Source organism: Pan paniscus, chromosome X, assembly GCF_029289425.2.
Source record: "Pan paniscus chromosome X, NHGRI_mPanPan1-v2.0_pri, whole genome shotgun sequence".
In the NCBI taxonomy this organism is placed as follows: Eukaryota; Metazoa; Chordata; class Mammalia; order Primates; family Hominidae; genus Pan; species Pan paniscus.
Window position 1 is genome coordinate 58,775,967 of NC_073272.2, and position 14,988 is coordinate 58,790,954.

Below are 14,988 nucleotides of genomic sequence, written 5' to 3' on the forward strand. Positions count from 1 at the left end.
CCAGCACAGCTTTAGAGAAACCTAAACTATAACTGATGAGTTGCTGGAGGTTCATCGTGAAAAAGTTTGAGAATCAAAATGTATGTGGTGGTTGGGTGGGAGGAATCTTAGAGGCTCCACACAATTTCAAAAGTTTTACCTTCAGGAGTCCTACTGTGTTCCTGAGTGAAGATTGGAGAGAAATCTTCTCTTGCTTCTTGCACAGGGAGGGAAAAAGTAGCCATTTTGAAATTCTGCTTCCAAAGCATACTGTTCTTCTAACAAGGAATGTCCTCAGAGAAACTATTTTTTCAGAACCTAACTTAGTAAGGTTTTACAAGAAACTAATGGACTTGACCTAGGGGAAAGAAAATATCCAACTCCAGTCCTCTCTAGGTTTCCTGTCCTACTGAAGGGGTCAAAGCAGAATAAAATTGGGAAGCACATGTTAGGGTCACAGAGCAGGGGCACATGCTAACTAAATGACTGAGACCTAATCATATGACTATAAAATACTTCCTCTCCTTGTCTCCACACACCTTATCACTACACCAATAGGGATTTTCTATAATGGGAGTTCTATATAAACCAGAAGAACTGTACATCATAGGTGTTATTTAAGAAGTCTCTAGGGAAACTCAAAGACAACAGAGGAGGTGGAAACAATGGCACTAGTTGAAAATTTTACACCTGACACCTATGGCTACAGCAGACAGTAAACACAGACTAACCCCTAGCCAGGGAAACATAAAACCTCACATTAAAGGCCAAATACCCCCAGTTCTTTTATCTCAGTACATCATGTTTGGCTTTCAACAAAACAATTATAAGGCATACTAAAAGACAAAATCACAGTTTGAAAAGACAAAGCAGCCATCAAGATTTGACTCCAGTATGGAAGAGATATTGAAATTATCAGGCTGAGAATTGAAACCATTTGTGATTAATATAGTAAGGGCTATAATGGAAAAACTGGTCAACATGCAAGTACAGATCTGTAATGTAAGAAGACAGATAGGAACTTCAAGAATCAAAAGCAAATGCTAGAAATAAAAAAAAATTATAACAGAAATGAAGAACATCTTTGATGGGCTCATCAATATATTGTATACAAAATAGGAAACCCTCAGTGATGTGGAAGATCTGTCAAAAAGAACTTCCAAAACTGAAATGCAAAGAGGAAGAAAAAGAATGAAAAAGACAGAAGAGACTATCTAATAACTGTTGGATTACAAATGCATATAATACACATATGTAATTGGAACACTAGGAAGAGAAGAAAGATTTTAAGAAACAGCAATAAATGTTTGAAAAAAACTACACCTAGCATAATATTTCATCCTTAGAAGGTTAAGGAGAAAGAAGAAAATATTTAAAGAAGAAGGAGAAACATACCTTATCTGTAGAAGAGCAAAGACAGAATTATACTGGTATTTTCTTCAGAAGCCATGCAAACAATAAGAGATGGGAGTCCACTTTGGGAGGCCAAGGCAGTTGGGCCACTTGAGGTTAGGAGCTTGAGACCAGACTGGCCAACATGTTGAATCCCCATCTCTACTAAAAATACAAAAATTAGCCAGGCCTGGCAGCAGGTGCCTGTAATACCAGCTACTCAGGAGTCTGGGGCAAGAGAATTGCTTGAACTCGAGAGGCGGAGGTTGCAGTGAGCCAAGATCATGCCACTGCACTCCAGCCTAGGTGACAGAGGGAGATTCCGTCTCACACACACACACAAAGATGGGAGTCAAATATTTAAACCACTGAAAGAACCATCAACTTAAATCTCTGTCTAGCAGATCTATTCTTCAAAAGTGAAAAAGAAATAAAGATGCTCTGAGACAAAGACATATTGACAGAATTTGTTACCAGTAGAGCAACAGAGCAAGAAATGTTAAAAGATGTCCTTCAGAGAGAAAAAAAGAATACAAACCAAAAACCTGAATTAATGTAAAAAAAAGAAAATGATTAGAGAAAGATTGAACAAAGGTAAAATAATGTATTTTTAAATTATTGATTGATGTAACATGTAATTGTTCAAAATAATAATGCCAACAATGTGTTGGGTGATTATAGCTTGTCTATGAGTGAAATGAATGACAACAATGTTATATGGGATGGGATAAAGGAATTGGGAATGTTCCTTTATAAGATAACTACACTACTTGGGAGGTGGCAGAGTATCATTTGAAGGAGACTTGAGTTAGTTCTAAATGTATATTGCAAACTCAAGGGCAAATATTAAAGTAACAAAAAAGTATGCATTAAGTGGCAAGAGAGGAGAATAAATGGAAACATACAATATAGTCATTTAAAACCAGAGACTTAGCCTCCCACACAATTATAGTGGGAGAACTTAACACCCCACTGAAAATATCAGACAGATCATTGAGACAGAAAATTAACAAAGATATTCAGGACCTGAACTTAGCTCTGGATCAAGTGGACCTAATAGATATCTACAGAACTCTCCACCCCCAAACAATAGAAAACACATTCTTTTCATCATCACATAGCATTTACTCTAAAATTTATCACATAATTTGAAGTAAAACATTCCTCATTAAATGCAAAAGAACTTAAATCATAACAAATAGTCTCTCAGATTACAGTGAAGGGATGGGTTGCCCCTCCACACCTGTGGGCGTTTCTCGTTAGGTGGAATGAGAGACTTGGAAAAGAAAGAAAGAGACACAGAGACAAAGTATAGAGAAAGAAAAATAAGAAAAATGGGCCCAGGGGACCGGCGTTCAGCATAAGGAGGACCCGTATTATTATTGATCATTATCCAGCGTTTCCCGGAGAGGGGGATGTGGCAGGACAATAGGATAATAGTGGAGAGAAGGTCAACAGGTAAACACGTGAACAAATGTCTCTGCATCATAAACAAGGTAAAGAAAAAAGTGCTGTGCTTTTGATGTGCATATACATAAACATCTCAACGCCTTAAAGAGCAGTATTGCTGCCAGCATGTCCCACCTCCAGCCCTAAGGCAGTTTTCCCCTATCTCAGTAGATGGAATATACAACTGGGCTTTACACCAAGACATTCCATTGCCCAGGGATGAGCAGGAGACAGATGCCTTCCTCTTATCTCAACTGCAAAGAGGCGTTCCTTCCTCTTTTACTAATCCTCCTCAGCACAGACCGTTTACGGGTGTTGGGCTGGGGGACAGTCAGGTCTTTCCCTTCCCACGAGGCCATATTTTAGACTATCACATGGGGAGAAACCTTGGACAATACCTGGCTTTCCTAGGCAGAGGTCCCTGCGGCCTTCTGCAGTGTATTGTGTCTCTGGGTACTTGAGATTACAGAGTGGTGATGACTCATAACAAACATGCTGCCTTCAAGCATTTGTTTAACAAAGCACATCCTGCACAGCCCTTAATCCATTTAACCCTGAGTTGACACAGCACATGTTTCAGGGAGCACAAGGTTGGGGGTAGGGTTACAGATCAACATCATCTCAAGGCAGAAGAATTTTTCTTAGTGTCAGGCCTCCGAGCCCAAGCTAAGCCATCATATCCCCTGTGACCTGCAGGTACACATCCAGATGGCCGGTTCCTACCTTAACTGATGACATTCCACCACAAAAGGGAAAATGGCCTGTTCCTGCCTTAACTGATGACATTGTCTTGTGAAATTCCTTCTCCTGGCTCGTTCTGGCTCAAAAGCTCCCCCACTGAGTACCTTGTGACCCCCATTCTGCCCGCCAGAGAAGAACCCCTCTTTGACTGTAATTTTCCTTTACCTACCCAAATCCTATAAAACGGCCCCACCCCTATCTCCCTTCATTGACTCTCTTTTCAGACTCAGCCCACCTGCACCCAGGTGAAATAAACAGCTTTATTGCTCACAGAAAGCCTGTTTGGTGGTCTCTTCACACGGACATGCATGAAACTTAGTACAGAACAAAATGGAGTCTCTTATGTCTACTTCTTTCTACGCAGACACAGTAACAATCTGATCTCTCTTTCTTTTCCCCACATTACAGCACAATCAAATTAGAACTCAAGATTAAGAAAGTCATCCCACACCAAACCACACAACTACGGGGAAATCAAACAACCTGCTCCGGAATGACTTTTGACTTTTGGGTAAATAATGAAATTAACAAAGAAATCAAGAAGTTCTTTGAAACTAATGAGAACAAAGACACAATATATCAGAATCTCTGGGCCACAGCTAAAGCACTGTTTAGAGGGAAATTTATAGCACTAAATCCCCACATCAAAAAGCTAGAAAGGTCTAAAACTGACAACCTAACATCACAACTAAAAGAAGTAGAGAAGCAAGAGCAAACAAATCCCAAAGCTAGGAGAAGACAAGAACTAACCAAGATTAGAGCAGAACTGAAGGAGATAGAGACACAAAAAATCCTTCAAAAATCAATGAATCCAGGAGCTATTCTTTTGAAAAAAAATAATAAATAAATAAAATAAAGCACTAGCTAGACTAATAAAGAAGAAAAGAGAGAATTAAATAGACAAAATCGGAATGATAAGGGGTTATTACCACTGACCCCACAGAAATACAAACAACCATCATAGATTACTATATACACCTGTATGGACAAAACTAGAAAATTTAGAAGAAATGGAAAAAAATTCCTGGAGGCATACACTTTCCCAAGACCGAACCAAGAAATAATTGAATCTCTAAATAGAACAATAATGAGTTCTAAAATTGAGGCAGTAATAAATAGCCTACCAATTGAAAAAAAAAAAAAAGCCCACGACCAGACGGATTTACAGCTGAATTCTACCACAGGTACAAAGAGGAGCTGGTACCATTTCTACTGAAATTATTCCAAAAAATTGAAATAGAGGGATTTTTTTCTAACTCATTTTATGAGGCCAGCATCATCCTGATAAGAAAACCTGGCAGAGAAAAAATAAAAATAGAAAACTTTAGGCCAAGATTCTTGATGAACATCAATGCAAAAACCCTCAATAAAATACTGGCAAACAGAATTTAGCAGCACATCAAATAGCTTTTACACCATGAACAAATTGGTTTCATCCCTACGATGCAAGTTTGGCTGAACATATGCAAATCAATAAATGTCATTTGTTGCACAAACAGAACTAAAGATAAAAAACATGATTATTTCAATAGACGCAGAAAAGGCCTTCACTAAAATTCAACATCCCTTTATGTTAAAAACTTTTAATAAACTAGGTATTGAAGGAACATACCTCAAAATAATAAGATCTGTATTTGACAAACTCACAGCCAATATCACAATGAATGGGCAAAAGCTGGAAGCATTCTCCTTGAAAACCAGCACAAGACAAGGATGCCCTCTCTCACTGCTCTGATACAACATAGTATTGGATGTTCTGGCCAGGCAATTAGGCAAGAAAAAGAAATAAAGCATATTCAAATAGGAAGAGAGGAAGTCAAACTACCTATGCTTGCAGATTACATGATCATATATCTAGAAAACCCCATCATCTCAGCCCAAAAGCTTCTTAATCTGATAAGCAACTTCAACAAAGTCTCAGTTTCATGCACGTCCGTGTGAAGAGACCACCAAACAGGCTTTGTGTGAGCAATAAAAGCTTTTAATCACCTGGGTGCAGGCGGGCTGAGTCTGAAAAGAGAGTCAGCAAAGGGAGATAGGTGTGGGGCCGTTTTATAAGATTTGGGTAGGTAAAGGAAAATTACAGTCAAAGGTGGTTTGTTCTCTGGCGGGCAGGAGTGGGGGTCGCAAGGTGCTCAGTGTGGGAGATTTTTGTGCCAGGATGAACCAGGAAAAGGACTTTCACAAGGTAATGTAATCACTTAAGGCAAGGACCGACCATTTTCACTTCTTTTGTGGTGGAATGTCATCAGTTAAGGCAAGGACTGGCCATTTACACTTCTTTTGTGATGGAATGTCATCAGTTAAGGTGGGGCAGGGCATTTTCACTTCTTTTGTGATTCTTCAGTTACTTCAGGCCATCTGGGCATATACTTGCAAGTCACAGGGGATGCGATGGCTTGGCTTGGGCTCAGAGGCCTGACACTCAGGATACAAACTCAATGTGCAAAAATTGCCAGCATTTCTATTCACCAACAACAGGCAAGTAGAGACAAATCATGAATGAACTCCAAATCACAATTGCTACAAAAGAATACGATACCTAAGAATACAGCTAACAAGGAAAGTGAAGAACTTCTTCAAGGAAAGCTACAAACTACTCAAAGAAATCAGATAGGACACAAACAAATGGAAAAAAAATCCATGCTCATGGATAGGAAGAATCATTATCGTGAAAATAGCCATACTGCCCAAAGTAATTTATAGATTCAATGCTATTCCTATTAAACTACCATTGACATTTTTCAGAGAATTAGGAAAAAAAACCTATTTTAAAATTCACGTGGAGACAAAAAAGAGCCCGAGTAGCCAAGACAATCCTAAGCAAAAAGAACAAAGCTGGTGGCATCATGGTACCCAACTTCCAACTATACTACAAGGCTACAGTAACCAAAACAGCATGGTACTGGTACCAAAACAAACACATAGACCAATGGAGTAGAATAGACAACTCAGAAATAAGACTGCACAACTACAACCCTCTGATCTTCTACAAACCTAACAGAAACAAGCAATGGGGAACAGATTCTCTATTTAATAATTGGTGCTGGGAGAACTAGCTAGACATATGCAGAAAGTTGAAACTGGACCCTTTCTTTACACCTTGTACAAAAATTAACTCAAGATGGATTAAAGACTTAAACCTAAAACACAAAACTATAAAAATTTTAGAAGAAAGTCTAGGCAGTACCATTCAGGACATAGGCATGGGCAAACATTTCATGATGAAAACACCAAAAGCACTTGCAACAAAAGCAAAAATTGACCAATGGAATCTAGTTAACTAACAAGCCTCTGCAAAGCAAAAGAAACTATCATCAGAGTGAACAGAAAACCTACAGAATGGGAGATAATTTTTGCAATCTATCCATCTGACAAAGGTCTAATATGCAGTGTACAAGGAACTTAAATAAATTTACAAGAAAAAAACATTAAAAAGTAGGCAAAGGACATGACCAGAGACTTCTCAAAAGAAAACATTCATGCAGCCAACAAACATTAAAAATAGCTCAACATCACTGATCATTAGAGAAACGCACATCAAACCACAGTGAGATACCATCTCACACCAGTCAGAATGGCAATTATTAAAAAGCCAAGGAACAACAGATGCTAGCTAGCTTGCAGAGAAAAAGGAATGTTTTACACAGTTGTTGGGAATGTAAATTAGTTCAACCTTTGTGGAAGACAGTGTAGCAATTCCTCAAAAATCTAGGAGCAGAAATACCATTTTACCCAGCAATCCCATTACTGGGTGTGTTAGTCAGGGTTCTTTAGAGGGACAGAACTAATAGGATAGATTTATACATGAAGGGGAGTTTATTAAAGAGTATTGGCTCACAGGATAACAAGTTGAAGTCCCACAATAGGCCGTCTGCAAGCTGAGGAGCAAGGAAGCCAGTCTGTGTCCCAAAACCTCAAAAGTAGGAAAGCTGACAATGCAGCCTTTAATCTGTGGCCAAAGGCCCAAGAGCCCCTGGCAAACCACTTGTGTGAGTCCGAGCGTCCAAAAGCTGAAGAACTTGGGGTCCGATGTTTGAGGACAAGAAGCATGCTGCATGGAGGAAAGATGAATGCTGGAAGACACAGCAACTCTGCTCTTTCCAATTTCTATCTGCTTTATTCTAGCCACGCTGATTAGATGGTGCCTGTTGTGACTGGGGATGGGCCTGCCTCTCCCAGTCCACTGACTCGAATATTAATCTCCTTTGCAACACTCTCACAGACACACCCAGGAAGAATACTTTGCATTTTTTGATTCAATCAAGTTGACGCTCAGTATTAACCATCAAACTGGGTATATACCCAAAGGAATATAAAGCATTTTATTATAAAGATACATGCACACATATGTTCATTGTAGCACTATTCACAATAGCAAAGACATGGAATCAACCCAAATGCCCATCAATGATAGACTGAATAAATAAAATGTGGTACAAATACACTACGGAATGCTATTCAGCCATGAAAAGGAACAAGATCATGTCCTTTGCAGGGACATGGATGGAGCTGGAAGCCATTATTCTCAGTAAACGAATGCAGGGATAGAAAAGCAAACACAGCATGTTCTCACTTATAAGTGGGATGGGAGCTGAATGATTAGAACACATAGACACATGGTGGGGAACAACACACACTTGGGCCTGTTGGGGAATGTTGGGAGAAAGGAGAGCATCAAGAAGAATAGCTAATGGGTGCTGGGCTTAATACCTAGGTGATGTGTTGATCTGTGCTGCCAACCACCATGGCACGCATATACCTGTGTAGCAAACCTGCACATCCTGCACATGAACCCCAGAACTTAAAAGTTGATGGGAAAAAAAAAAAATAAGAACTCTTTTCTATATGAGAGAATTAAGAAAAAGCAGACACACAAACACAGACCCAGGGAAGAAATATCCTCAGGGAAGACCTATCAGTAATTACTTTAAAATGTAAATGGCTTAATATTCTCAAATAATATAGATGAATAGAATAAAATTATGATCTAAATATATGCTGTGAACAAAAGACTCACTTTGGATCTAAAGACACAAAAAGGTTGAAAGTGAAAAGATGGAAAAAGATATTCCATGCAAATAGTATATTAGATTATTTATTTGCAAGTATTTTGTGTTTCTTGTAGGTGGTGAGGGCTGAACACTGGCAGCTGCCTGCTCAGTGATTGGTGTGGGCTCTGATATTGGTGGTAGCATTCGAATGCCTGCTTTCTTCAATGGTATATTTGGACACAAGCCTTCTCCAGGTAATGTTAATATGATCAGAAGGGTGGTTCTACTTTTATAATTCAGAGCAATTCAGAAATTTTGTTCTAGCAGGATTATCTTGCTTATCAGGGTGATTATTATATATTTCTCAATGTTCTTAAATAAAACTAGCTACTGTTTATTGAGCACCAACTCTGGGATTGGTGCACAAAATTGTGCAAGGCTTTCCTATAACTAATTTCTTTCAATACTTATAATAGTTGTTTGTTTTTTTTTTCAGAAAGTTATCCCCAATTTACAAATGACAAATTCAAAGCTCAGAAAGATTAAATAAACCAGCTCCAAATTAAATAGTTAAACAAGTAAATCATAGTGCTAGGATTCAAACCTACTTGGATTACAGGAGGCTGTTTTCTATCCACTGTACTAAAATGACTTATCAGTTAAATTTGATTTTCCCTCATTTAAAGGGTAAAATAACACAGTTTCAGAAACAGTGGAAAGAAAAATTCTGTCACCTAGAAACTCCAGTTATTGGCATTTACTGCTTTTTCAATGAATTCAAGGAGTATTTATTTTGTATTATTTATGGTGGTAAGAATGTCAAAGCAGAGTCCCTGCATTCAAGGAACTTAAAATCTTCTAGGCTTTCAAAAAGTGATTTAAAGGTAATATAAGGTAGTCTAATAAATAGAATTGTGGTATAGTAAAGCAGAATATTTTGAACTTTAGATTAATCATAAAAATATGCTAAGAATAAATCCTCATTTGATCATGGTTTTTAGGAATCAGTACTATAATAATGGTCCGTATACACCATGGAATACTATGTAGCCATGAAAAAGAACAAGATCATTTCCTTTGCAGGGACATAGATGGAACTGGAGGCCATTATCCTTAGCAAACTAATGCAGGAACAGAAAACCAAATGTGACATATTTTCACTCATAAGTGGGAGCTAAATGTTGAGAACATGTGAACACATAGAGGGGAACAACAAACACTGCGGACCTTTCAGAGGGCAGAGGGTGGGAGGATGGATAGGATCAGGAAAAATAAATAATGGGTACTAGTCTTAATACCTGGATGATGAAATAGTCTGTAGAACAAACCCCCATGACACAAATTTACCTATGTAACAAACCTGCACATGTACCCCTAAACTTAAAAGTTAAAAAGAAAGATAAATCCTAGCTCTTCATGACTTTAAAGAATTACGCACAAAAAGAGTACTGAAAATTGGCCTGCTAGGAGTTGACCTATTTTTTTTCCCTTCCATATTTTATTCTACGTTCAGGGGGCACTTATGCAGGCTTATTACATGGGTAAATTGTGTGTCCATGTGGTTTGGTGTACAAATGATTTCATCATTCAGGTAGTGAGCACAGTCCCTGATAGGTAGTTTTTTGATCCTTGCCCTCCTCCCATCCTCCACCTTTAAGTAGGCTCTGGTTTCTCTTGTTTTCTTCTTTCTGTCCATGTGTACTCAAGGTTTAGTTCCACATACAAGTGAGAAGATGTGGTAGTTTCTTTTCTGTTCCTGTGTTAATTAGCTTAGGATAATAATGGCCTCTAGCTGCATCCATATTGTTGCAAAGGAATATTTTATTCCTTTTTATGGCTGCATAGTATTTCATGGTGTAAAGGTACTACATATTCTTTATTCAGTCCACTGTTGATGGGAAGCTGGATTGATTCCATGTCTCTGCTATTCTGAATACTGCTGTGATAAACATATGAGTTCATTTGTCTTTTTGGTAGAACAAATAATTTTCCTTGGAGTATATATCTGGTAATGGGATCACTGGGTTAAATGGCAGTTCTAAGTTATTTGAGATGTCTCCAAACTCCTTTCCAAAGGGCTGAACTAATTTACATTCTTACCAACAGTATATAAGCATTCTCTTTTCTCTGCAGCCTCATCAGCGTCGGTTATTTTTGGATTTTTTCAATGATTGCCATTCTGACTTGTGTGAGACAGTATCTCATTGTGGTCTTTATATGCATTTCTCTGATGATTAGTGATGTTGATCATTTTTTATAGGTTTCTTGGCTGCTTGTACATCTTCTTTTGAGAAGTGTCCATTCATGTCATTTTCTCACTCTTTAATTGATTATTTACTTTTTGCTTGTTGATTTCTTTAAGTGCCTTATAGATTCTGGATATTAGACTTATGTTGGATGCATGGTTTCTGAATATTTTCTCCCATTCTGTAGACTGTATGTTTACTCTTTTGATAATTTCTTTTGCTATGCTGTAGCTCTTTAGCTTAATTTGGTCCCACTTGTCAAATTTTCTTTGAAATTGCTTTTGGAGACTTAGCCATAAATTATTTGCTAGTCCAGTGTTGAGAAGGGTATCTCCTAGGCTTTCCTCTAGCATTTTTATAGGTTGGGATCTTACATTTAAATATTTAATTTATATTTAGTTAATTTTTGCATATGGTGAAAGGTAGGGATCCAGTTATATTTTTCTGCATATGGCTGGCCAGTTATCCCGGCGCCATTTATTGAATAGGAAGTCCTGTTCCCCTTGCTTTTGTAAATTTTGTCTAAGATCAGATCGTTGTAGGTTTGCAGCTTTATTTCTGGGATCTCCATTCTGTTCCATTGGTCTATATATCTGTTTTTATACCAGCTTCATGTGGTTTTGGTTACATTAGTCGTACAATACAGTTTTAAGTTGGGTAAAGTGATTTATTTGCCTTTTGTTTCCTTAGGATCCCTTTGGCTGTTCAGATGTATTATTGGTTCCATATGAGTTTTAGAATAGCTTTTTTTTTTTTTAATTCTGTGAAAAATAACAGTATTTCGATAGGGATAACATTGAATATGTAAATTACTTTGGAAAGTATGGCAATTTTAATGATATTGATTCTTCCAATCCATGATAATGGAATATTTTTCTGTTTGTTTCATCTCATATTTTTTCAGCAGTATTTTGTTGTTCTTTTTGTAAAGATGTTTCACCTCTTTGGTTAGTGGTATTTCTAGATATTGTAGTTTTGGTGTGGCTATTGTAAATGGGATTGCATTTTTTATTTGGCTTACCAAGAATATTATTGAAGTGTAGAAATGCTACTGATTTCTGTACATGAATTTTGTGTCCTGAAACTTTACTAAAGTCATTTATCAATTCCAGGAGCCTTTGGGGAGAGTCTTTTTGAATCATATTGCCAGCAGAGAGAGATTGACTTTGTCTTTGTCCTATTTGAATGCCCTTTATTTCTTTCTCATGCCTAAATGCTCTGGCTAGGGCTTCCAGTATTATGTTGAATAGGAGTGGTGAGACTGGACACCTTTGTCTTACTGCAGGTCTCAAGGGGAATTATTCTGTCTTTTGCCCATTCAATATGATGTTGGCTGTGGGTTTGTCATAATTAGCTCTTATTATTTTGATGTATGCTCTTTTGATGACTATCCTTCTAAGGTTTTTATCATGAAGGAATGTTGGATTTTATTGAAGTCTCTTTCTGAATCTATTGAGATGATTATATCTTTTTTTGTTTTAAATTCTGTGTATGTGGTAAATCACTTTTTTTTATTTGCTTATGTTGAATTAACATTGCATCCCAGGAGTAAAGCTTACTCAACTGTTGTGAATTAACATTTTGATGTGCTGCTGAAATAAGTTTGCTAGTATTTTGTTGAAATTTTTTCTGTCTGTATTCATCAGGGATATAGTCATGACTTTTATTGTTGTGTCTGTGCCAGATTTTGGCATCGGGATGCTTGATTTCTAGAATGAGTTAAAGAGCATCCTCTCCTCAATTTTTTTTTTTTTGGAATAGTTTCAGTAGTATTGGTACCAGGTTTTCTCCCTTCCCTTCCCTTCCCTCCTCTCCCCTCCCCTTCCTTTCCCTTTCTTTTTGCATTTCTGGTAGACTTCAGCTGTGAATCCATCTGGTCGATGTCTTTTGTGCATTGGTAGGTTTTTTTTAATTACTGAATTAATTTCAAAGCTTGTTATTTGTCTTTTCAAGATTTCTCTTTCTTCCTGGTTCAATCTTCAGAGGTTGTGTGTTTTCAGAAATGTATCCATTTTTTCTATATTTTCTAATTTGTGTCCATAGAGGTGTTCGTAGAAACCACTGAGGATCTTTTGTATTTCTGTAGGATCAGTTGTAACTTCACCTTTGTCATTTCTGATTGCATTTATTTGGACTTTTTTTTTCTTTGTTAATCTAGCCAGCAGTCTATCTTGTTTATTCCTTCAAAAAAGAGACTCTTGGTTAAATTGATCTTTTGTATGAACTTTTGCATGTCAATTTCATTGGTTCTACCCAATTATAGTTATATATTTTCTACTGCAAGCTTTGAGTTTGGATTGCAATTTGTTTTCTAGTTCCTTTGGGTGTGATTAGATCACTGATTTTAGATCTTTCTAACTTTTTGATTCAGGCTTTTAACATCTTAAACTTTACTCTTAACAGTGCATTACCTGAATCACAAAGATTTTGGTAAGTTATTTTTTATTTTCATTAACTTATAATAATCTTTTGATATATACCTTAATTTCATCGTTCACCCAAAAGTTATTCAGGAAAAAATTATTTAATTTGCATGTATTTGTGAATTTTTGAAATATTTTATTTATATTGGTTTCTATACTTTTTGCACTCTGATCCAAGAGTGTGTTTGGTATGATTTAAATTTTTTTGAATTTATTGAGACTTGCTGTATGACCAAACTTGTGGTCAATCTTAGAATACATTCCTTGTGCAGATGAGAGAAATGTATATTCCATGATTGTTGGGTGGACTATTTTGCAGATGTCTATCAGGTGCAATTAGTCAAATGTTAAGGTTATATCCTTCATTTATTGGTTAGTTTTCTGCCTCAAAGATCTGTCTAAGGCTGTCAGTGGGGTTTTGAAATCTCCCACTATTATTGTGTGGCTAAGTTTTTTCTTAGGTCAAAAAGAACTTGTTTTATGAATTTGAGTGCTCCAAATTGGGTACATGTATATATAAGATAATTCAGTCTTCTTGTTGAATTGAATCCTCTATCATTATATTATGCCCTTCTTTGTCTTTCCTGATTGTTGTTGGTTTAAGATCTGTTTTATCTTATAAAAAGATAGCAACTCCTGCTTTTCTTGTTTGCTATTTGCATGGTAAGTTTTTCTCCATGGCATTGCTTTGAGCCTTTCAGTGTTGTTACATGTGAGAGAAATTCCTTGAAGAGAGCAGATGGTTGCCTTTTTAGTTTGGTGTTTAGACCATTTACATTCAGGGTCAGTATTAATGGATGAGATTTTGATTCTGTACTCATGTTGTTAGCTAGTTGTTTTGTAGACTTCATTGTGTAATTGCTTTATATTATCTGTGGGCTATTTGCTTGAATTGTTTGTGGTAGCAGGCATCATTCTTTTGTTTCTATGTTTGGCACTCCCTTAAGGACCCCTTTTAAGGTTGGTCTGGTGGTAACACATTTCATCTGGGAAGGACTTTATTTTTTATTTATGAAGCTTAGTTTGCCAGGACATGAAATTCTTAGTTGGAATTTCTTTTCTTTGAGGATGCTGACAATACACCCCTGTGTCTTCTGCCTTTAAATGTTTCTGCTGAGAGGTGTGCTGCTATCCTGATGGAGTTCTCTTTGAAAGTGACATGACCTTTTCCCTTACTTGCCTTTAAGGATTTTACTTTTCCCATTGACCTTGGTGAATCTGATGGCTATGTTCCTTGTGGATGGTCATCTTGTATAGTACCTAGCTGGAGTTCTCTGTATTTCTTTGATTTGCCTGTCAAACTCTCCAATAAGATTAGGAAAATTTTTATGGACTATATTTTCAAATATATTTTCCAAGTTAATTATTCTCTCTCCTCTCTCAGGCATGCCACTGATGCATTGATTTTGTTGCTTTACATAATCTCATATTTCTTGGAGGTTTTGTATATTGTTCTTATTTGTTTTTCTTTATTTTTGTCTGACTGAGTTGATTTGAAAAACTAGTCTTTGAGCTCTACGAATCTTTCCTCAGCTTGGTCTATTCTGCTGTCAATACTTCCTACTGTATTATGAACTTTTTGTAGTGAAATGTTTAATTCCAGGAGCTCTGTTTGGTTCTTTCTTTAAATGGCTATTTCATCTCTCAGTTCTTAGATCATTTTAATGGATTCCCTAGATTCCTCGGATTGGGTTTCAACTTTCTCCTGAATCTCGATGAGTTTTCTTTCCATTCAGATAATGAGTTCCATATCTGTCAAAAAGG

General features: G+C 37.0%; 1 protein-coding gene across 1 annotated transcript in view; it reads left to right on the plus strand.

Moving 5' to 3' along the window:
• Positions 1 to 14,988, plus strand: part of FAAH2 (fatty acid amide hydrolase 2) — a 210,219-nt gene that overhangs the window by 45,800 nt on the left and 149,431 nt on the right. The window contains 1 exon segment of the mRNA XM_055106172.2: positions 8,690 to 8,809. Coding sequence (XP_054962147.1) covers positions 8,690 to 8,809 — 120 coding nt within the window.